This window comes from Botryllus schlosseri, chromosome 6 (genome assembly GCF_051294905.1).
Source record: "Botryllus schlosseri isolate E-star chromosome 6, Bs_hap1, whole genome shotgun sequence".
Classification (NCBI taxonomy): Eukaryota; Metazoa; Chordata; class Ascidiacea; order Stolidobranchia; family Styelidae; genus Botryllus; species Botryllus schlosseri.
In genome coordinates, this window is record NC_137241.1 from 17,620,753 (window position 1) to 17,645,161 (window position 24,409).

The 24,409-nt window shown below is 39.1% G+C and overlaps 1 protein-coding gene across 4 annotated transcripts in view; it reads left to right on the forward strand.

Annotated features, from left to right (window-relative positions):
• The window catches only part of LOC145441285 (uncharacterized), a 93,122-nt gene that overhangs the window by 39,656 nt on the left and 29,057 nt on the right, over positions 1-24,409 (forward strand). For 2 of the 4 annotated variants that reach the window (XM_080319103.1, XM_080319106.1), the window contains 6 exons: positions 131-375; positions 1,055-1,230; positions 2,047-2,185; positions 2,709-2,932; positions 3,228-3,318; positions 4,443-5,089. In XM_080319103.1, the coding sequence (XP_080175229.1) occupies positions 131-375; positions 1,055-1,230; positions 2,047-2,185; positions 2,709-2,932; positions 3,228-3,318; positions 4,443-4,863 (1,296 nt within the window). In that variant the 3' untranslated portion in view covers positions 4,864-5,089. Of the gene's footprint in view, positions 1-130; positions 376-1,054; positions 1,231-2,046; positions 2,186-2,708; positions 2,933-3,227; positions 3,319-4,442; positions 5,090-24,409 lie in introns of those variants that run through there. The other 2 variants (XM_080319104.1, XM_080319105.1) reach the window with 2 other exon arrangements.

Genomic DNA, 24,409 nt, shown 5'->3' on the forward strand with positions numbered 1-24,409 from the left:
GGATAAGACCTTGTCATTATACATCAGGCAGTCCCCTTGTAAATGCTCATGCTCATCCACGCCATCTCTTTTACGGAGAAAAGGCAGGTGCGTATTTTAAAGATCTAATCTAATCCATCAATCCTTCCAGAACGCATTCGCGTTGGTAGCAGATCCAAATGTATTCGAAACTGTCGCGGCGTTCATGTGTACTGCCGATGGTCTGACGCATCTGCATCAATACCTCCAAACCGCGGTGGCAGAAGCTAACGTCACCATGTTGGACGTCGGATTGGGACTGATTTGCCCCGGATTCTCTTTGCGGGACCTCCCGCAAACCCTGGGGCAAGTTATCACGTCGCTCGCGCAGTCTACGGACCTTCAACAGACCTGCAGGTCAGAAGTAGTATCAATTTCGGAGACATATCAAAACTGATTCAAATACTACAAAATAATGATATTAGTAGTACAAAATGTAGATCTAATAAAAATTGGATTTGACCAAGGGGTGCATACTTTCAGCAGTTTATCAGAGCCAATTTGACTTCTTCAAAATTATAGCGGATGCATCTTTGAGAGAGACTCAATATGACAAACGACACTAGAAGTAGGTGCAATTTTCGAAATATATTCAGGTACCGTGATACAGGGGCTGTTTCGTCTGGTTATCGTGAAAATTGTGTCATAAAAGTGATGCAAGCTTATCCCGAAGCTACTTTCTACTTTACAAGTTGGAAAAACCTACTTTAGCGCTCTGAAAAAGTAGAAGTACTTCGTTACTGACCACATCTGGTTTAATTGTACCAAACTATTCCCATCCACACTTGGCTGTTATCAAATTACTTCACAATAGTTTCGTATAACAGTTCAGTAATTTTATCAAGTCGATTCAGTTAAATTGGCATATCGTATGTTTTAGATAAGGTAGTGTATCTCAGCGTAATGAAGGAAATACTGGATGCTACGACTGCAGTATTGATGATATCTGTATGTGGTTGAGCAATGTCTGTAATGTTGCTTCCTTATGTCGCATTGTTTCCTAGTATATGTTTTAAAACTTTCTCTGCTATTTCAGTATCATCCGCGATACAAAGAGCCAGGCGTACCAAGCCATAACTTCGACATGCAACCTTGGACTCTTGGATGGATTGAGCTACGTTCCGGGCTTGTCGGAAATTGTTCCCTACGTAAGAAAAGGAGCTCATGTCGTGATCTCGATACTCAGTAACTACACGGTGCCATTCTGCCGAGGTGAATATGGCTGAGAATAATCAGTATTAGAAAAAATGTTAAAACACCAATCGACGCTATAATGTGATGGTTTTGATAATAAATTAACATCGGTTATAAATATTTCAATTGTAGATATATGCCCTCTTTATATTTGTAGCTCGTCGATTGATAGTGGTGGCCAGGAAAGGTGTACGGTACTAAACTTTTTCGTACTTTGAGTACTGCTACTTTATAGGTTACGAATTTAGGCAGCTTACATTTTTTACATCTTAGGATTTCTCAAGCAGAAAGTAAATGGTTAGTTTTGCATCACATTCGTGAGTGAGATTACTAAGGCAACTGGCTGATGCAGACTCGCTGTATGGCATTAACAGACATGATACTTTTGACAAGTGCGCCTATTTCAATCGCCATTAGTCATTGTATTTTACTGGCGATGTTGAAAACTGGGTCTCTTGCAACGCCACATTCTAATCTACTTATTAAAATTAATTGAATACATCTAGTACCTTTTGTTTTCTACCTTTTATTCAAGTCATTTTGATAGGCTTTAAAAGTTGCTTACTTCACTTATAATTGAGTAGAAATTCATTCCATTAGCAATAATGATCACTGTGACCGCCTCTGTCGTTTGATAATATCACATAGGACATTTAGATCATGTTACCCCAGGTCTTTTAGAGTAGAGAAGCACATATTAGGCTTGGCACGAAATTTTAATACCGTTGACAACCGCCGGCCAGATGGACTCAGCAATGGCTACGTGTCGCATTGGAGACTAGACATACTGCCGTATATTTTATCTGAAGCTTTGTTCATTTTTTTATTATGAAGGTGTTGAGCCGGTAGACTATGGTTGCCCACTGGTCTCCACCGTCAGTAGCCCGTCTGAGATGTTGGATGCGTACAGATGTTCCTTGTTCATGTACAACAAAGCCGTATCAACATGGCTGGAAGATTTGATCAAATGGGGGTGAGATGTTTGCCGCGCACTGAGTTTACGGTGAAGGCTTTTTGCCGGTTTGATATCACATGTAATTGTGCAATGTCGCCTTGAATGCTATTGTTTCGAGTTACAGCCTTTATCACGCCAGACTGTTTAATATGATCAATTCATCCTAATGTAGTGGATTTGGTAATGTTTTTACACTATACTTCCACTTCTACAGACAAAAGTACTTGCTACTTACAAATCCACAAGTATATTACATTGAGTTTTATCATTATTATCAAGCGAATCAACTCATTTTTTATTTAAAAAAATGTGCTCGCACAAAGAAATTAGATTTGCGAACGAATGACTTCTGTAGTATCAATGTCACTTTTAGTAACGTTTGATAACATTTTAACATGCTCCGACTCCAGCCATTGTGTTTCCTCAACTCCAAAGAACATTGCAAAATTTCTGTGACTCCTAGTCCGTCAAGAAATATATAACGAAACTCCAATTCTATAGCACAGATTTAATCGGTTCTAACATTTCGACACATTCACAGGAGCGGATTCTCGCAATTCGCGGAGCGCGATTGGCACGATTTCGCGGTGACGATGGGCTGGCAGCCCAGCTACGGTTCGCGATACGGGGAGCAGGCTTTCTTGGATATGCTCCGCGCCAATTTGATGTGCAGCCAGACGTCAAGCGGGCATTGCTACATGGGAATGGAATTCGTCGACGTGCTGGGATGCATGCATTGTTACCGGCGTGGGGCAGGAATCGGAAGTGAGTCTGGTTTTGAAATTGCGGGATGTTGCGCTATGCTTTATGCTATATTTTCCATTTGCTATTCGGATAGAGTTGGTAGATTCTTAAAATTAGTGAAATGGAAACTACGCTCTAAATATGATGTTTCACTGCTACACCGTGAAATGTCATTTGCAATTGTGAATAGCTACTGCACAGTGAATGTATCATAATTTACACAAGTATTGATATAAACGTGTGTCTGTTGCGAGACGCTTCGCATCAGAGGCATAGTCTCGTAATTTTTCATTTATCCATGCCGTTTTCTCCATAGGCAACGAAATGAGGATGATGCAATGGGCGCAACTTCACCATCAACACATGTTGTTCAGCAAACTGTACGCAACTCTTGCGAAAGAGATCGGGTATGTATCTCGATTAAAGGATTTTTGAGAGATATGTGGACAGTGGAGCGATATTGATTTGGACTTTGATGCGAGCCTATGATTGTGTTGTGTGAACCGGAATTTTTGTTGGTATTGACAACAACACGAGCCCGTGACATGCAGCTGCTAACTGGAAATACCTTGTACTCGGAGTCGGTAAAAGCAGTAATTGAGTCAAATGGAGTGGAAGTAGTTTTGTAGCGTTCCGTTTGTCGGCCCGGGCGGGGCCCCGGTGACTCAGCCGGGCGTTCGAACATGCCGGGTCGGTGCAATTTCAGATTCACTGTGGTGTTAAGTGGGGTCGCATAGGTATTAGGTGTAACATGATCTTCTTGTTGGAAAACAACAGTGACTATTGTGTTTAGACCTGTACGATCTACTGATTTAGTTAGTTGACGGTCAACTGATTAACGTTTTTTTGAGTAGTTTTAGTTCCGGTAGCAAATTTTGAAAAGTGAGTAGCTCTAGTTTCAGTTCTAGTTTCAGAAAGGGAGTAGTTCTAGTATTAGTTCTACTTGCGGATTTTGAAAATTTGGTAGTTCTAGTTCTAGTAATAGCTGCTAGTTTTAAAAATTGAGTAGTTGCAGTTATAGTTGCGCTTTTTGAAAACCGAGTAGTTTGTACAAATCTGATTGCGTCAGTCGGTACGCATGTCTGATGATATTTGGCGACATCGTTGCAGCCAGCGAATTTGAGTTTCTGTCAAATGACATTTCATGGTTTCTAATAGAGGTGGTCCATAACGAAGTACTTCTACTTTTTCGGAGTACTCAAATAAGATTTCCCCACTTGCACTATATTTACTAAAACGGTTATGATTTTACAATACATTTACTTCTACTTAACAGTGTCCACTTTTTTTGGCAAAACAAATAATTTCGTTTTTACTTAGTTGAAAATCTCTACTTGTACTTGTGTGAAAATTTACAACGACGTTACTTTTACTTCTTGAGTACCAACCATGACTACTGTCACGACCTCTTTTTACTAAGTACTTTGATATTGATATTTGATGTTATACAGCAATTAATTTTCTTTGGAATAAGATGATCAAATTCAAACCAGGCAAGGATTAAACGGTTTTTTACTGGCATATTTTTCAGCTCGGACGGATCCGGCTACATGCCAACATCTCCACCTTTCACCGATTTCACCACGGGATATACAAGCCCGCTCTACAGCACAACCCCGAATGCCTACACCAGAAGACCAACGACCCCATTCGGTGAATCCCCGACTACTGCAAGACCTCAGCCCCCTAGCGGTACCACCGCTGTCAACCCACCTAAAATGACCCATCCAGACGTCACCACTGCTATCAATCCACCTAAAATGACGCATCCAGACCGACCAGACGTCACCACTGCTGTCAACCCACCTAAAATGACCCATTCAGACGTCACGACTGCTATCAACCCACCGAAAATGACCCATCCAGATACCACCACCACTCCAACTACCACCATTACTAACCCGCCAACAACTGCGCGTGCAGGACCTCCAACCCCTGTTCCTGGCAAATAATACAATTCCTTACTACCCACTTGCAACCTCATCTAACGCAGATCTGACACTACCATGATATGATAGTCTGCAATGTTTTAAGTCAGGGAACGGTGGATTATTAGTCGATATAATTGTTCAGAGCAATTCGAGAGTACTTTACATAATTTTGTTTACTGCGTCCCAAGTAGCACCATGTATTTGATAATAATAATAATAATAATCCCAATATAATTGATTCCTACTATGGCATATTTTTCCTTGCGTTTGTCGCGGGTCAGCGACAGAAAGCTATATACTCGTTGTAGGTAGGATCAGAAGTGAACTATGCTTTTCTTAGTTTGAGGGGATCAAAAGTCGTTGGTTGTCATTGTAGGCTTTCTTCTTTGCGCTCCAGATTCTCTTTGAGCGTTGAGCAACGAGGCTCGCAGTGATTTGAGCCCAGTCGCTTCGTTCTGGAAGGGTTAGGAATTGCTACGCAGGCAGTAGTGGTCAGAGGGTACAGTTCGAAAGCTGGAGCCAGTTGTTTGAAAAATAGCTCCCACCCTGATGTATTTCACAAGATGCTATGCTTCGTTGAATTCAGAAGATTTCACAGCAACCCGTTCGTCCTTGAACCACGTTTTTTTTTCGTGATGGAGCCGTAGCATTGGTATTTATGAGCGCTGTAGACGGAGGAAATTTATGAGAGCACTGCAGAAATTTCATGTGTACGCCTCCTCCAAAGACCTGATGGCAAGTTGCATTGAACCGGGGTTGGCAACCCCTGGCATGTGGCACGCGAGGTGTTATTTTCATGGCACGCCAAATGATTTCACGCAAACGGCATATTGAGACCATGCTTTTGCAAAAACAGAAGTTTTCAAAATGTACAAAGCGATTCAAAATTATTTCGTAATTCAACATAAAATATAAGTAGTGAAGGTTGAATCGATCGGTACCGTCCAATCCCAGAAGGCCACGTCGCCTTAATTGCCACGCCTACATTGCCACATCATCCACCCATTGCCGCACCTATAGGACGCCCCTTGCCACATCATCCACCCATTGCCGCACCTATAGCACACCTATTGCGACATCATCCAGCCATTGCTGCACCTATAGCACACCTATTGCCACCATCATCATGAATATGCGTACTGAGCTGTTTTTGAGAATATGAATTCTCGTGTAATACACTAAACTTTGAACTAATTTCATAACGTCATCACAGAGGAATCAGCCAACTATCTTGATCTAGGTTGTAGGTTCGAACCCTGTAGTCACCGCATTTCATACGACCCTTTTCATGTCTCCTAACTTTTACTCGGTCTCATTGAAATAGAATTGTATAGTGTACGATTTTATTTCGAAAAAAGAGCATATCAATGATATCGTTGATCGTTATTGCGCCGATTCGCGTGCTGAAATCCTCCAGATCGCTTGGTGTTTTCAGCTGGATTCAGAGGTTGATCATGCTCGATCCCATCGCGAGTATACGTAACGACCATGGATCACTAAACTATAGGCAGTTATATTACTCTATTGGTCAGAGATAACTCATCCGTCCATATTTTTAAACTTGATTTTATGTATACAAGTTACGGTCTCTGCAGCCTCCACATTTTACGACTTATTTTCATTAGACGCGGGCAAGCGATTCTCAAGTTCGGAGCTACGGAAACAAATCACTAGCATGTGCGCGTTCCGGATAGTCTTGTATAATTTTCTAAAGTCGTAACAGCTTAGTAGCATATACGCGAATCCCAAGCGAAAATAATCGAACGAACTATAGCCGCAGGCGTGCGATTCGCAGGACTTTAATTATAGAAACACTTCCGATGCCTGTACGCGAAACCCAGCGTTATAACGATTAGGTCTAATTAGCGCGTTCTGAAGCCGTAAATTTAGTCAACATCATTGGGATAGCCATGATGTAAAGATGGTGATAGAGTGTGACAATAGCACTCGCCAAGGTTAGACAAACATAACCTTAAACTACTCTATACTTCATAAAATATAAAGTTATAAAAGTAAGCAAATTTCTATGAAAACCCGTTAAATAGAAGTAAAATTAACCTTAAAACATAACTACTTACTGAAAAATCGTTACGTAGAAGTGGAGTTAGTCTACGAACATAACCACTTACTTACTTTGAAATCTTTACTTGTACTTGTATTCGAGCAGAATTGCAACCGATGCATTATTGACTTTAATACTATGTACTTTAAATTATCCACACCTATGGGTCGAAATGTTGTTAAGTTACTCATGCTTTAATTTCATGCTGGAACAACTTTAAAACTAACGCAGTTCTATAGCAACTTTTGCCTAAATCTGTTTTCGGTAGCGTGTTCATATACATAGTCTGCTTTAATAACAGAATTACCATGCTAATATGTGACTCCTCACCTTGAAGCTTGGTACGTAGTTGTAGGACATTGTGATTATGCAGCATACCAAATTTCCTCGCGCATTTCATAATGAAGCAACTTTAAAACTAACGCCGCTCTACATCGACTTTTTATATACCTATACATAGTCAATTTTAATAACAGATTTACCGTGTTAAACATTGAATTCCCACCTTTAAAGCTGGTACGTGGTTATAGGACATACCAAATCCAAATCCACCATACCACACCCCATCACACATTTCATGATGGAACAACTTTAAAACGAACGCGGCTCTACATCGACTTTTTGCGTACAACTGTTTTGCGGGAGCGTATAGAACGTACCTATACATAGTCAACTTTAATAACGGAATTACCATGCTTAACATTGAATCCCAACTCTAAACTTGATACGTAGTTGTAGGACATTATGGCAATGCACCATGCTAAATTTCATCACACATCTAATGATGGAACGCCTTTGAAACTATCGCAGTCGAATATCGACTTTTACGCATATCTGTTTTTCGTGAACATAGCATATACCGATACATAGTCAATTTTAGTAACAGAATTAGCATGTTAAACATTAAATTCTCACCTTGAACGTTGGTACGCAGTTGTAGGACATAATAACAATGCACCATAAACAACATGAATTCAGTCTTCACACCACAGAAACACAGCCGCTTGGTTAACATCACAAAACCGCAATTGAACTCAAGATTGCCATACACGGAATCGCTGTTAACGATGTCTGACTGCGGCGTTTCGACGAGTAACGAATTCTCGTATTTAGTATTGATTGTGACACATAGTCAAAACAGCAACAGTTTTCACAACCCGGTACATACATTGAACCAAGTGATGTAAGGTGAAACACTACGTTCGCAGCAAAAAAAAAAAATTTGCAGGGCATGACCACCACCAACATATAGAGTAGTGAGTGAGTAATTAAACTACATACCCCGATTTTACTATATTCCGAGATCCGGATCACGATTCAAGTCTACCTGAGAATCCGAACTACCCTGTGAAGTTGATATATCAAGTTGTGAACCGTGAAAGGGTTGTAATCTCGGTGAAATAGTGTGCGACACATTTTTCCACAAGTCGAATGCATGTAGGCTCATACTAAGACCATTAGGAATTTGCACAATGACAGGTTATTGAAACCGATGCCAAAACTCAGTATAATAGATTGATATTGACCGCGTGTATGTTTGACATATATGCAGCATCTTGGATCGGCGCTGGAGCACTGAATGGCACTGCAGAAGTCATCTACTCTCCTAAGCTTGGACTGATCTGGGCTATTGCGCCACTGTGTTACGGGTTTAGTGTTCAAGTACTTTATCTTTACACGACGTTTTTTGTAAAATGAATACTAATTTTATTGAAAAAATAAAAAATAAAAAAGAGCGAAAAATTACATTATATCCCGGAACGCAACAAGAAAAATCGTATGAATTTGTAAACTACTTGTTCATGACATTATAATAATTCTACTTGTACACTTTTTCACATTTTATAACACTTTAATTAATACTTAACAGTTTCAGTTTTAAATAAAATACGGAATATAAACTAATCGAAAAATTCGGTAACCAATTTCGCGTAGGCTATGCATGCATACAAATGAGGAAAGTTACATCAACGCGTGTTAAAGTAGCTGTATCGAGTTATCGAATGATTTTCTCCTTACATCAAAACAACTAGAATGTATAACTAAATTAAAAAACGTATCTAAATGAGCTCCAGGGCATTGTGATTATGCTGCATACCAAATTTCATCACACATTTCATGATGGAACAACTTTAAAACTAACGCAGTTCTATAGCAACTTTTGCCTAAATCTGTTTTCGGTAGCGTGTACATATACATAGTCAGATTTAATAACAGAATTATCATGCTAATATGTGACTCCTCACCTTGAAACTTGGTACGTAGTTGTAGGACATTGTGATTATGCAGCATACCAAATTTCCTCACGCATTTCATAATGGAACAACTTTAAAACTAACGCGGTTCTACATCGACTTTTTGCGTACATCTGTTTTGCGTGGGGGGCGTATAGCACGTACCTATACATAGTCAACTTTAACAACGGAATTACCATGCTTAACATTGAATCCCAACTCTAAACTTGATTCGTAGTTGTAGGACATTGTGGCAATGCACCATGCTAAATTTCATCGCACATCTAATGATGGATCACCTTTAAAACTAACGCAGTCGAATACCGACTTTTAAGCATATCTGTTTTGCGTGAACATAGCATATACCTATGCATAGTCAATTTTAATAGCAGAATTACCGTGTTAAACATTGAAATAAATAGAAGCCCTATGCAAAAGTCGATATTGCTTTGTGATGATTTTGATGTTGTTCCATACCGATTGGGAAGATAGCACACCTAATTTCGTAACTAACTACAAAATCTCTAGTAACGTAGTAAGACGCATAATGGAATTTACGCAAAATCGGTATTGCTATGCGATAATTTTGATCACTATGTTTTGATAATGACTTGCTTCCGAGAAATAAATAACATTCATTATACGTTAGATGATACTTTTCCTTGATATTCTATCATGTGTATTTAGGACTAATGCGACATCACTATGTTTACGACAGGTCTGATTTGAACACACACTAATTTTGCGCATCACACCACAAACTGCGCAAGCCTTCAAAGTTGATAAGTAAACAAGTATTTGCACTCCATCAGAATACGAAAGTAGCTTTTCGCGTATATGTACCTAATACTAATGTGTTTATGATTTCAGATTGCTTCAACTTCATGAAATTTTCAGTATTAAACAGAAATATAGACCTAGATTACTAACTTTTATTCGTAAATAGCTACTTCTACCTTAATTTAATGGATTTATCTGAGATCATTGCTTTACTTAATCTCTCCAAGATGTGCATTATACATGTACGTCACCATCGAGACCCTCTGGCTATAACTATCTGGCAGTATAATTGCAGCAAATACTCGGGCACTAATTTTAAAGTAGCGTAGGTATCTAAATGAGCTCTGAGTCGCTGTTATTTTGAATCTGACCATGGAGTCAACACCACTATTACCTTCGCTCACTGATGAAAAAGATGAAAGTTATTAAAGAAAGCAGATTTGTATGAAAACTCGTTAAATAGAAGTAAAGGTAGCCTAGAAACATAACAACTTACTGAAAAATCGTTACGTAGAAGTGGGGTTAGTCTACGAACATTACCACTTACTCACTTTGAAATCTCAACTTGTACTTGTATTCGTACTTTACCTTTACACGTCGTCTTTGTATAATAAATACTAATTATATTAAAAATAAATAAAAAGCGCGAAAAATTACATTTTATCCCGGAACGTAGCAAAAAAAAAATCGTATAAACTTTGTAAAGTAGATAGAAAACTACACCATTCCGATGCAGTGAAGACTCTTACACTCAGGATTTTGTGCAGTACATACTAATTTTACATTGCGGAGTATTCCATAAACGTTAATCCAGTGATCCTCCTTCTATTTTCAATCACGATCCGTTTATTATTCTAGGCTTCGAACCCCGTACCCAGTACGTTTTATGGGGATTAATATTTTTAGATTAAATATAGCGTATCGAGACTTCGTGAAACTTACTTGGAAATAGTTATTCCTACCCTAATTTAATAGATTTTTCAGACATCGTAGCAACGGAACTGGGTTGAGCGAGCGGGTAAGGCGTTGGACTTAAGTTTCAATGAACAAGTGTTCTAAGGGACTCATGTTTTAAGATAACCTAAACGCAAAGTGCACGAATTTCCATATTGATCAAATACCACAAACTTTGCTTGCTTTCAGAGTTAGTAACCAAGCGCGTAACAGAATTTACCTAAAAAAGTCAGTACTCCGGAAATTTTGTAAAGTCTAGCTTTTTGGCGTTGGACTTAAGTTCCAATGAACAAGTGTTCACGTAGGTTCGAATCCCACACCCACTACGTGTTACGAGAATTAATAGTTTTAGATTCAAATTTAGCGTATAGAGTACTTTTTCTGCCGTTTCAGCGCATTAGAGACGTTTACACTATGGATTTCGCGAGCTTTACTTTAGTTTTATAAATTAACGTAAAAGTAGTCATTTCCGAGTAAGTAAAGCGTTCGTATTGTAGGTTCAATTCTGCTTAATACTATAATTATCATGGAGTTGAAGCAGTCCAATATCAAAAACACTCGAAAGTATTTGTTGCATATAGCTAAAAACCTAATTGAGTACTCTGAAGAAGTACAAGTAGCACAGTTTGTGGTATTCGTATGACATCGAAATTTAGCTAACCAGAACGTATACTTGAATACTCCGAAATGTACAAGTACTTTACCTTTACACGACGTTTCTGTAAAATGAATACTAATTTTATTAAAAAATAAAAAAGCACGGAAAATTACATTTTATCCCAAACCACCAGAATACTAAAGTAGCTTATCGCGTTTATGTACCTAATACTAAAGTGTTTATGATTTCAGTTCGCTTCAACTTCATGACATTTACAGTATTAAACAGAAGTATAGACTTAGAATGCTAACTTTCTTCGTTAATAGCTACTTCTAGCTTAATTTAAGGGATTTATCTTAGATCATTGCTTTACTTAATCTCTCCAAAATGTGCATTATACACGTACGTCACCATCGAATCCCTCTGGCTATAACTATATGGCAGTATAATTGCGGCAAATACTCGAGAACTAATTTTAAAGTAGCTTTGGTATCTAAATGAGCTCTAGGACATTGTGAATATGCAGCATACAAAATTTAATCACACATTTCATGATGGAACAACTTTAAAACTAACGCAGTCGAATACCGACTTTTACGCATATCTGTTTCGCCTGAAAAGCATATACTTATGCATAGTCAAATTTTATAGCAGAATTACCATGCTAAACATTGAATTCCCACCTTGAAAGTCGGTAGGCGGTTACAGGACATTATACCAATGCACCATACCAAATTCCGTCACACATTTCATGATGGAACAACTTTAAAACTAACGCGGCTCTACATCGACTTTTTGCGTACATCTGTTTTGCGGGAGCGTATAGCACGTACCCATACATAGTCAACTTTACTAACGAAATTACCATGCTTAACATTGAATCCCAACTCGTAACTTGATGCGTAGTTGTAGGACATTATGGCAATGCTCCAGGCTAAATTTCATCACACATCTAATCATGGAACACCTTTAAAATTAACGCGGTGGAATACCGACTTTTACGCATATCTGTTTTGCGTGAACATAGCATAGACCTATACATAGTCAATTTTAATAACAGAATTAGCATGCTAAACATTGAATTCCCACCTTGAAAGTTGGTAGGCGGTTACAGGACATTATACCAATGCACCATACCAAATTCCGTCACACATTTCATGATGGAACAACTTTAAAACTAACGCGGCTCTACATTGACTTTTTGCGTACATCTGTTTTGCGGGAGCGTATAGCACGTACCCATACATAGTCAACTTTACTAGCGAAATTACCATGCTTAACATTGAATCCTAACTCGAAACTTGATACGTAGTTGTAGGACATTATGGCAATGCACCAGGCTAAATTTCATCACACATCTAATCATGGAACACCTTTAAAATTAACGCGGTGGAATACCGACTTTTACGCATATCTGTTTTGCGTGAACATAGCATAGACCTATACATAGTCAATTTTAATAACAGAATTAGCATGCTAAACATTAAATTCTCACCTTGAACGTTGGTACACAGTTGTAGGATATTATAACAATGCGCCATACCGAATTCCATCACACATTTCAGGATGTAACACCTTCAAAACGAACGCAGTTCTTTGTAGACTTTTGCGTACCTATACATATTAGGCTTTAATAACGGAAGTACCATGCTAATAATCAAATCCCCACCCTGAAACTTGTCACGCAGTTGTATGACATTGTGAAAATACACCATACCAAATTTCGTCAGACATTTCATGATGTAACACCTTTAAAACCAACGCAGTTCTATACCGACTTTTGGCCAAATCTGTTTTTCCGTAGCGTAGCACGTACCTATACATAGTCAACTTTAATAACGGGATTACCATGTTAATAATCGACTCCCCAACTTGAAACTCGGTACGCAGTTGTAAGACATTATGAAAAGGCACCTTGTCAAATTTTGTTACGCATTTCATGATTGATCTTTACAAGATTCAGTCTAGAAGTTTAGTGAAAGTGTAAGAGTTTAGCAAAAGCAGTTTTTGATGATAGCACTTGCCAAGGTGATACAAACGTAACTTCAAACTACTTTAAAATATAAAGTCCTAAAAGTAGGTAGTTTCTCCTGAAAAACCGGTAAGTAGAAGTGTAAATCTACAAACATAACCACCTATATTACTTTTTAATCCCTAATTGTACTTGTATTCCAGCAAAATTACGAAGCGTTGAGTATCGAGCGACAGCCTCTATCATACTTGCGGAAAATAGGGATTTAGTACTTGAGTATCAAATTACAGTAAATTGAGTAAACTTGAGAGGTTAGTAGTGATTCTGCTGGAGTTTATATGAAGGGAAGTCCTGATAAAACCTTGATTATTTCAGAAAAGAATAGAGGGCTTCTTTTGATATTTTGATAGTCTCCGTCGTACTGTCGGATGTCATGAAATTGTATACATGCCATCTAGTACTACGTAAAATGTCAAGGCTGGTACTCAATGGTTCTGTTAGTAATTACATGTAATGTGTGGGAATCGAATTGGAGCGTGAAGTATGCTCCTATGGCATAGAGCCCCTCGAAATGAGTCCGCATACCTCGTAAAATTCCACTCCAAGCGCTGCAGCTTAGCTCAAGCGAACAAATATTTCGTACTTTAGGAGTCAAATCATATTTCTGATGATAAATTACCATAGGGAGAATTAATCAGAAAATTTTGTAGAGTAGCCTACCGTAGGCATCGATACATTAAGTGAAATGGGTTTCCTTATCTCAAATTGAAACGGCCAGAATAAATCGAAACAATTTGCATAAACCCGTAGGCTTCTAGACATAGCTCAGGCTGAGATCACAGCCTAATAACGAGGGCTTCGAGTGGGACGTTATAGGAAGCAAGACGAATCATTGTAAAAGTGTTGAAACCTAATTACATCTGTAATTCCGTCATTGAAGTTGACTACGCACACGTACGTGCTACGCTCCTGCAACCAGATTCACGTGGAAGTTGGTATAGAACTGCGTTAGTTTTAAAGGTGTTCCATCATGAAATGTGTGAAGAAATTTGATACGTTCCATTGTCATAATGTACTACACCCGTGAACCTATTTTCAAGTTGCGCATTCAATGTTTAGCATGGTAATTCCGTTATTAAAATTGACTATGCATAGGTACGTGCTACGCTCCCGCAAAAGTCGGTATAGAACTGCGTTAGTTTTGATGTTGTTCAATCATGAAATGCGTAACAAAATTTGACAAGGTGCCTTTTCATAATGTCTTACAACTGCGTACCGAGTTTCAAGTTGGGGAGTCGATTATTAACATGGTAATCCCGTTATTAAAGTTGACTATGTATAGGTACGTGCTACGCTACGGAAAAACAGATTTGGCCAAAAGTCGGTATAGAACTGCGTTGGTTTTAAAGGTGTTACATCATGAAATGTCTGACGAAATTTGGTATGGTGTATTTTCACAATGTCATACAACTGCGTGACAAGTTTCAGGGTGGGGATTTGATTATTAGCATGGTACTTCCGTTATTAAAGCCTAATATGTATAGGTACGTGCTACGCTACCGAACAACAAATTTACGCAAAAGTCTACAAAGAACTGCGTTCGTTTTGAAGGTGTTACATCCTGAAATGTGTGATGGAATTCGGTATGGCGCATTGTTATAATATCCTACAACTGTGTACCAACGTTCAAGGTGAGAATTTAATGTTTAGCATGCTAATTCTGTTATTAAAATTGACTATGTATAGGTCTATGCTATGTTCACGCAAAACAGATATGCGTAAAAGTCGGTATTCCACCGCGTTAATTTTAAAGGTGTTCCATGATTAGATGTGTGATGAAATTTAGCCTGGTGCATTGCCATAATGTCCTACAACTACGTATCAAGTTTCGAGTTAGGATTCAATGTTAAGCATGGTAATTTCGCTAGTAAAGTTGACTATGTATGGGTACGTGCTATACGCTCCCGCAAAACAGATGTACGCAAAAAGTCGATGTAGAGCCGCGTTAGTTTTAAAGTTGTTCCATCATGAAATGTGTGACGGAATTTGGTATGGTGCATTGGTATAATGTCCTGTAACCGCCTACCAACTTTCAAGGTGGGAATTCAATGTTTAGCATGCTAATTCTGTTATTAAAATTGACTATGTATAGGTCTATGCTATGTTCACGCAAAACAGATATGCGTAAAAGTCGGTATTCCACCGCGTTAATTTTAAAGGTGTTCCATGATTAGATGTGTGATGAAATTTAGCCTGGAGCATTGCCATAATGTCCTACAACTACGCATCAAGTTACGAGTTGGGATTCAATGTTAAGCATGGTAATTTCGTTAGTAAAGTTGACTATGTATGGGTACGTGCTATACGCTCCCGCAAAACAGATGTACGCAAAAAGTCGATGTAGAGCCGCGTTAGTTTTAAAGTTGTTCCATCATGAAATGTGTGACGGAATTTGGTATGGTGCATTGGTATAATGTCCTGTAACCGCCTACCGACTTTCAAGGTGGGAATTCAATGTTTAGCATGGTAATTCTGCTATAAAATTTGACTATGCATAAGTATATGCTTTTCAGGCGAAACAGATATGCGTAAAAGTCGGTATTCGACTGCGTTAGTTTTAAAGTTGTTCCATCATGAAATGTGTGATTAAATTTTGTATGCTGCATATTCACAATGTCCTAGAGCTCATTTAGATACCAAAGCTACTTTAAAATTAGTTCTCGAGTATTTGCCGCAATTATACTGCCATATAGTTATAGCCAGAGGGATTCGATGGTGACGTACGTGTATAATGCACATTTTGGAGAGATTAAGTAAAGCAATGATCTAAGATAAATCCCTTAAATTAAGCTAGAAGTAGCTATTAACGAAGAAAGTTAGCATTCTAAGTCTATACTTCTGTTTAATACTGTAAATGTCATGAAGTTGAAACGAACTGAAATCATAAACACTTTAGTATTAGGTACATAAACGCGATAAGCTACTTTAGTATTCTGGTGGTTTGGGATAAAATGTAATTTTCCGTGCTTTTTTATTTTTTAATAAAATTAGTATTCATTTTACAGAAACGTCGTGTAAAGGTAAAGTACTTGTACATTTCGGAGTATTCAAGTATACGTTCTGGTTAGCTAAATTTCGATGTCATACGAATACCACAAACTGTGCTACTTGTACTTCTTCAGAGTACTCAATTAGGTTTTTAGCTATATGCAACAAATACTTTCGAGTGTTTTTGATATTGGACTGCTTCAACTCCATGATAATTATAGTATTAAGCAGAATTGAACCTACAATACGAACGCTTTACTTACTCGGAAATGACTACTTTTACGTTAATTTATAAAACTAAAGTAAAGCTCGCGAAATCCATAGTGTAAACGTCTCTAATGCGCTGAAACGGCAGAAAAAGTACTCTATACGCTAAATTTGAATCTAAAACTATTAATTCTCGTAACACGTAGTGGGTGTGGGATTCGAACCTACGTGAACACTTGTTCATTGGAACTTAAGTCCAACGCCAAAAAGCTAGACTTTACAAAATTTTCGGAGTACTGACTTTTTTAGGTAAATTCTGTTACGCGCTTGGTTACTAACTCTGAAAGCAAGCAAAGTTTGTGGTATTTGATCAATATGGAAATTCGTGCACTTTGCGTTTAGGTTATCTTAAAACATGAGTCCCTTAGAACACTTGTTCATTGAAACTTAAGTCCAACGCCTTACCCGCTCGCTCAACCCAGTTCCGTTGCTACGATGTCTGAAAAATCTATTAAATTAGGGTAGGAATAACTATTTCCAAGTAAGTTTCACGAAGTCTCGATACGCTATATTTAATCTAAAAATATTAATCCCCATAAAACGTACTGGGTACGGGGTTCAAAGCCTAGAATAATAAACGGATCGTGATTGAAAATAGAAGGAGGATCACTGGATTAACGTTTATGGAATACTCCGCAATGTAAAATTAGTATGTACTGCACAAAATCCTGAGTGTAAGAGTCTTCACTGCATCGGAATGGTGTAGTTTTCTATCTACTTTACAAAGTTTATACGATTTTTTTTTTGCTACGTTCCGGGATAAAATGTAATTTTTCGCGCTTTTTATTTATTTTTAATATAATTAGTATTTATTATACAAAGACGACGTGTAAAGGTAAAGTACGAATACAAGTACAAGTTGAGATTTCAAAGTGAGTAAGTGGTAATGTTCGTAGACTAACCCCACTTCTACGTAACGATTTTTCAGTAAGTTGTTATGTTTCTAGGCTACCTTTACTTCTATTTAACGAGTTTTCATACAAATCTGCTTTCTTTAATAACTTTCATCTTTTTCATCAGTGAGCGAAGGTAATAGTGGTGTTGACTCCATGGTCAGATTCAAAATAACAGCGACTCAGAGCTCATTTAGATACCTACGCTACTTTAAAATTAGTGCCCGAGTATTTGCTGCAATTATACTGCCAGATAGTTATAGCCAGAGGGTCTCGATGGTGACGTACATGTATAATGCACATCTTGGAGAGATTAAGTAAAGCAATGATCTCAGATAAATCCATTAAATTAAGGTAGAAGTAGCTATTTACGAATAAAAGTTAGTAATCTAGGTCTATATTTCTGTTTAATACTGAAAATTTCATGAAGTTGAAGCAATCTGAAATCATAAACACATTAGTATTAGGTACATATACGCGAAAAGCTACTTTCGTATTCTGATGGAGTGCAAATACTTGTTTACTTATCAACTTTGAAGGCTTGCGCAGTTTGTGGTGTGATGCGCAAAATTAGTGTGTGTTCAAATCAGACCTGTCGTAAACATAGTGATGTCGCATTAGTCCTAAATACACATGATAGAATATCAAGGAAAAGTATCATCTAACGTATAATGAATGTTATTTATTTCTCGGAAGCAAGTCATTATCAAAACATAGTGATCAAAATTATCGCATAGCAATACCGGTTTTGCGTAAATTCCATTATGCGTCTTACTACGTTACTAGAGATTTTGTAGTTAGTTACGAAATTAGGTGTGCTATCTTCCCAATCGGTATGGAACAACATCAAAATCATCACAAAGCAATATCGACTTTTGCATAGGGCTTCTATTTTTTCTTGCAGGGCAACTTTTTTGTAGCCGAAAGCGGTATTATCTAGCAACAAGGTTTAAATGACTCGCCTCCGGCGTTAATTGACCGTATTAGCCGTATTCTCGTCATGCCAAAATTATGCATGTATTAGTACGAAGCTCAGATGCAGCAAAGTGTGTGAGACTGCCTGTAAAATGGTGCAGCGACTCTAATTTCCCGGCTTATAGCAAACAACGACGCTGAAATTTTACTTCAGACGCAGCAAAGTGTGTGAGACCGCCTGTAAAATTGCGCGAACGCAGCGATGGATGCCAGCAAAGCGGTGTACCTCGAAACATCAACCGATCTGGAGGATTTCAGCACGCGAATCAACGCAATAACGATCAGCGATATCATTGATATGCTCTTTTTCCGATATAAAATGAACTCGTATACTATACAATGCTATTTCAATGAGACTGAGTAAAGTGTTAGGAGATATGAAAAAGCGCTGAATCGTATGAAATGCGGTGACTACAGGGATCGAACCTACAACCTAGAGCAAGATAGTTGACTGATTCCTCTGGGATGACGTTATCAAATCTAGTTCAACGTTTAGTGTATTACGCGAGAATTCATATTTTAAAAAACAGCTCAGTACGCATAATCATAATGATGTAGCAATCTGATGCGGCAAGTGACGTGGCAATGGGTGTCCTATAGGTGCGGCAATGGGCGGATGATGTGGCAATGTAGGCGTGGCAATTAAGGCGACGTGGCCTTCTGTGATTGGACGGTACCGATCGATTCAACCTTCACTACTAATATAGTCTTTTAAAGCAGATTTTACTTATCTTATGGACCCATGACTGTAGCTATCACAATGAGTAGGCAAGTTTATGCTTCAGAACATGTTGACCGGATGTGCAATACGGTACAATGTTCATATCAGCTGTACGCACCTTATAGATTACATTCCTTTTATGATGTCATAGGCAAATGCTTCTCATTATGAAAACGTTGGTAACACTGGTCAACACTATTTTTGTTGACTTTGATCAGACAATTGATTTTGACTAACTTTTGGGCGCTGAATTCAAAAATGACTTCCGTTTTTCTCTATCACGTCAATTTTTTGGGTTAGGCACCAATGTTCCCTCTAATTTCTCACGAGTCTGCGCACACACGACAACTCTCTGCGCAGGCCCTTGGGCGACAGTGCGCAACCAGGTCCCCATAGGCTGATAAAACGAACTTATGGGGGGCTTCGCCCCCCAGACCCCCCTCGGTCACTGCGTTTTTTATCGGTTCTTATCGTTTACATTGGCTGACCGTATGGACGCTGTGTGGCCTAAACGCGCGAAGCGCGAAAAATTTATATTATTCATGATTGAATCGGTCAATATGAACGGGAATTGCATATATATTGCCATCAATTTTTATCCTCTCTCTGCTCACATAATCAGATTTACCGGTAGAGCTGATCGAGTGAGGGGTGTTGGAAAAGGTAGGTCCTCTAAATAATGGTGTCCGGTCAATACCGAGAAAACCATTACCGAGAATGCCATTACCGAGAATGGACACCACCGAGAATGGACATTACCGAGAATGGACACCACCGAGAATGCAATATATGCAATGCAGGCATGTTATGCATATGAACAGGTCGTATGGGTGCATCACGGCGTTGCCACATTCGATATCGATGCTCAGGTAAAAATTTCTTGGCAGCGTCAGTCCCAGTAAGCTATATTCTTGACATTGGCCATTCTCGGTAATGTCCATTCTCGGTGGTGACCATTCTCGGTAATGACCATTCTCGGTAATGTCCATTCTCGGTAATAGCATTTTCGGTAATGTCCATTCTCGGTAATAGTATAGAACCCTAAATAATAATAAAACATCGTCAGGCGTACCCGTCAGTAAAATGACCTCGTTACATGATGCTATTTCGTGAAGATATTGAAATCGCCCAAACGAATACTCAACTAGAAGACGTAGCCTACACGATTTCAGATTGGTATTTTTCTTTACTGGCATTTGTCTTGTTGTGGAACTCGGATCGCCAGGACAGGAACATTCGGCGCCAGCCATTTAGGCGCCTATGGACAAATAAACATATATGTATAATTGTAGGCCTATATGTATCGAAGTTTTCGGTCAGCACAGGGGCAGTCCTTTTCCGCCAAGGTTTTCTCGCTGCTGATCGTTCTGGCGCACTTCTCACAGTCGCATGTTACATGACCTATAACTTTATATGTCTTGGTTCGCCGTGGCGCGGTAATGGCCGACGCCCAAGTGGCAATTTTTATAAATCATGCGTGTTTTTTGTTGGGGAAAGGGTACCCAATAATTAATATAATTGACAAAATTGAAACGCGGCTTGCGCGAAATTTTTTTTTTTTTCAATTCCAAAATAATACACCATGATTTATGTTAATTCACGAAATAATTTTGGGTCCCCTTCGAGCTCGGCCCCTCCCATTGGGGGTTTGTGGAGCGTCAGTTACGGTCCTGAGTAAATCTTACGCAATGTTCATGCCACGCGGAGAAGACTATTCATTAGTTTCTCGCAGATTAACTTCGAGCTAGTCCATTGTTATTTATAACTTTGTTACATCAAGTTATTTCGCCATTTCCAGAAAATGATGGGCTATTGAAATGATATCAGTATCGGCCCAGGGCCGTAACAGCACTTCGTCAGGCCCCCCCCAAAACTTTGGTCTTGGGCCTTCCATAGGGTTATAGACCTAACTTCTGGGGGGCTTCGCCCCCCAGACCCCCCCCTTCCGGCGATACACTGTTTACCACTATATATCATATTCATTGGGAGTATGTTTAGTGAATCAGCTTTTGCCGCCTGAGCGCGCGAAGCGCGGAAAATTTCTAGAATTCATGATTTCATCGGTCAGTATGATCGGGAATTGCATATATTGGTATCAATTTTTATCTTCTCTCTGCTCACGTAACCAGATTTGCCGGTAGAGCTGATTGAGGTGTGTTTGAAAAGGTAGGACCACTCAATAATAATTAAACATCTTCGGGCGTATACCCGTTGGCAGGAACGAAACAGCACCTCGTCAGGCCCCCAAAAACGTGGGTCTTGGGCTCTCATAGGGTGATAAAACGACCCCCCCTCCCCCATCACGTTGTTCGCGTTTGTCACGAAATTATCTGTACTGCATTGTGAGCCAGCGCGAAGCGCGAAAATTTTCGATAATTTATGATAAAATCGGTCAATCAGATCGGCGATTGCATATATATTATGCTATCAATTTATTGTCCTCTCTACTCACGTAATTAGATTTACCGGTAGAGCTGAGTGAAGTGTCTTGAAAACGGGAGGGCCCGTAAATAATGATTAAATATCTTCGGCGGACGGACTCGTTGATATGACTTCGTTACATGATGTATTTCGTGACTTCCAGTCTGCTATATCAAAAAATATAGAATCGCCCAAACGTAGGCTTCTAAACTAAGAGACGCACACGATTTCAAATTGGTATTTCTTCACTGGAATAAAATTTTTCCCAGCGGGATGGTATTTGTCTTGTGAGGTTCAGATTGCAAAGACAGGAACATTCGGTGCCAGTCATTTAGGCGCCTATGGACAATTAAACCTATATGCATTTTGTATAGCCTATATAACGAAGTCTTCGGTCTGCATAAGGGCATAGACCTTTTCGGCCAAGCTTTTCTCGCTGCCGATCGTTCTGGCACACTTCTTGGAGTCGCATGTTATATGGCCTAAAACTTGATTGTATGTCATGGTTGGTCGTGGCGCGGTAATGGCCCAATACCCTACAATATAGAGAAACGGCTACATGAAATCGCGCGCAGCGCGAAAAATTTTGAAAAAATTGCATAAATTTTCAAAAAATACTCTATGATTTATGCTAATTCACGAAATAATTTTGGGCCCCCTTCGAGCTCGGCCCCCCCCCCAATTGGGGGGTTTGGGGTGCGGCAGTTACGGTGCTGAGTATCGCTCACGCGTACGAGACCATACTAAAAGAAAAATATCTTTCGTGAGGCGCACGTAATTGCAAATTCTCATTTCTTCACGGAGCGCAGTATTTACCTATGCGGGCCGCACGTGTGCCTCGGTTTCAGACTTCAGTGGTAAGACTATTCGCCTCTGGTAATGTTTCCTCTAATTTTCCATGAGTCTGCGTGCCTGCTTGGTCCCTTGGACAACAGTGCGCAACGATTAAAAACACATCACTTCGGATTTTTTGTGCGCAGCTCGGATTTTCTGTGCGCAGAGACTGTTTCAGCACTGCGCATTTGCGCACGTGCGCAGCTTAGATGGAACATTGTTAGGCACCCCCACATTGTATCAGAACCCACATAATAGCATTATTTTTCATATTTTGTGTTTATTGTATAAAACGTTTCAAAAACCACAAGCAGTCGAAAGTAAATCAATAGACTTCAAATAAACATTAGCACTGCTTTATTTGGTTGATATACGCTAATAATATCTAATTATGTAGGTTGCCTAGTTTGATATTCGAGCAACAGTCAGCTAACATATGTAAGCTCCTATCTACTCTGGTATCATTTCCCCATCATCTTCAGATGTTGGGGGACATTTTCTCCTTGTCCATCTCTGACTATGTCAAGGTTTTTAGGGAAATTATTTAGATATTATAGCTTTTTTGAATGTCTGCTGTGGGACATAAAGATATGGCAGTGACACATGTGTATCAGGGTTACATGTGCATCCTCATTGTCTAACTACTAGAAAACACAATATCTCAAATCTGACACACATGATCCAATCGTGCTCGTGATATTGCAACAATTCAATGTTTCTGTATTATTCACGAAGACTAACTGAGTGTGCAATTGTTACTGCACCTAGGACGTTGCCATTTTGGAGAATGGCACACTTTAGGATCCGTTTTGAGCTATCTATATACATTTGGCATTCACTTCACTTGAAAATCGGGTTACCCAACTCCTCCGGTAATCCATCGTAACGGTATCATGCCAATGCCAGCATCACGGCAATACACAAAGCAACCGAAAGTAGGCATACGAAAAAAGGCTGTCTCTCCTGATCGAAAGTGAGATACCTTCTCTACCTTGCCAAGTAATCTTTTCTCACTTCATAAGGGATATTAAAAGTTCCGAAGATTTCTATTCCAAGTCCCAAAGCTTATGTCACATCAATAACTCGTGTTGATGGACTACTCTACGTTCTGAATCAACTTCGATTTCAAAATTATCATCATTTGGCCTGCTATCCCTAAGATCTTAATCTCGATCCAAATTATCGAGCGTATAGGAGTTTCAGGTTACACTGGATAAGCTGAATGTGGCATTGGACCTATAGCTGATAGTAAATGTAATGTTTATTTTTCTTCCCATATCCTGCATTTTTGCATCAAATATGTGTGTGGAATATCCTCGGATAATTGCATCCTCTAACCAAAAATGGGTGAAAACATCGGCCTAGATCGATACCTGTACCTTTTCCTTATATAATTCAATCGAGCCCTTGACTATAAAACGTATTATATGGGAAAAGTGTGGATTTTTAGATGATATGGAAAAGTAGGCTACTATGGCTAAATTCGTGAAAATTTGCATATTTTGGGCCTATGGCGCAGAGCAAAAAGCTGACGTCATAGTAGAAAACCAGTGGCATTTTTGGAATCAGCGCCCCAAAATTAGCCTACATCAAGTGCCAAATCAAAGACAACAAATTTTTCGTTCAAAATTGTTGGCCAGTGTAATAGACTTACTGGTTGAACCCAAGCAGTTTGAATGGTACTTCCTGTGAGATGCTTATAAATAGCGCAGTGTTCATAATTGCAAGAGCCGAGCCATGCAGCGGGCCGAGTTCAAGAACCACTGCATTAAATGGTGGTCCGGTAACCTCAAGCACTGGTTATAGTA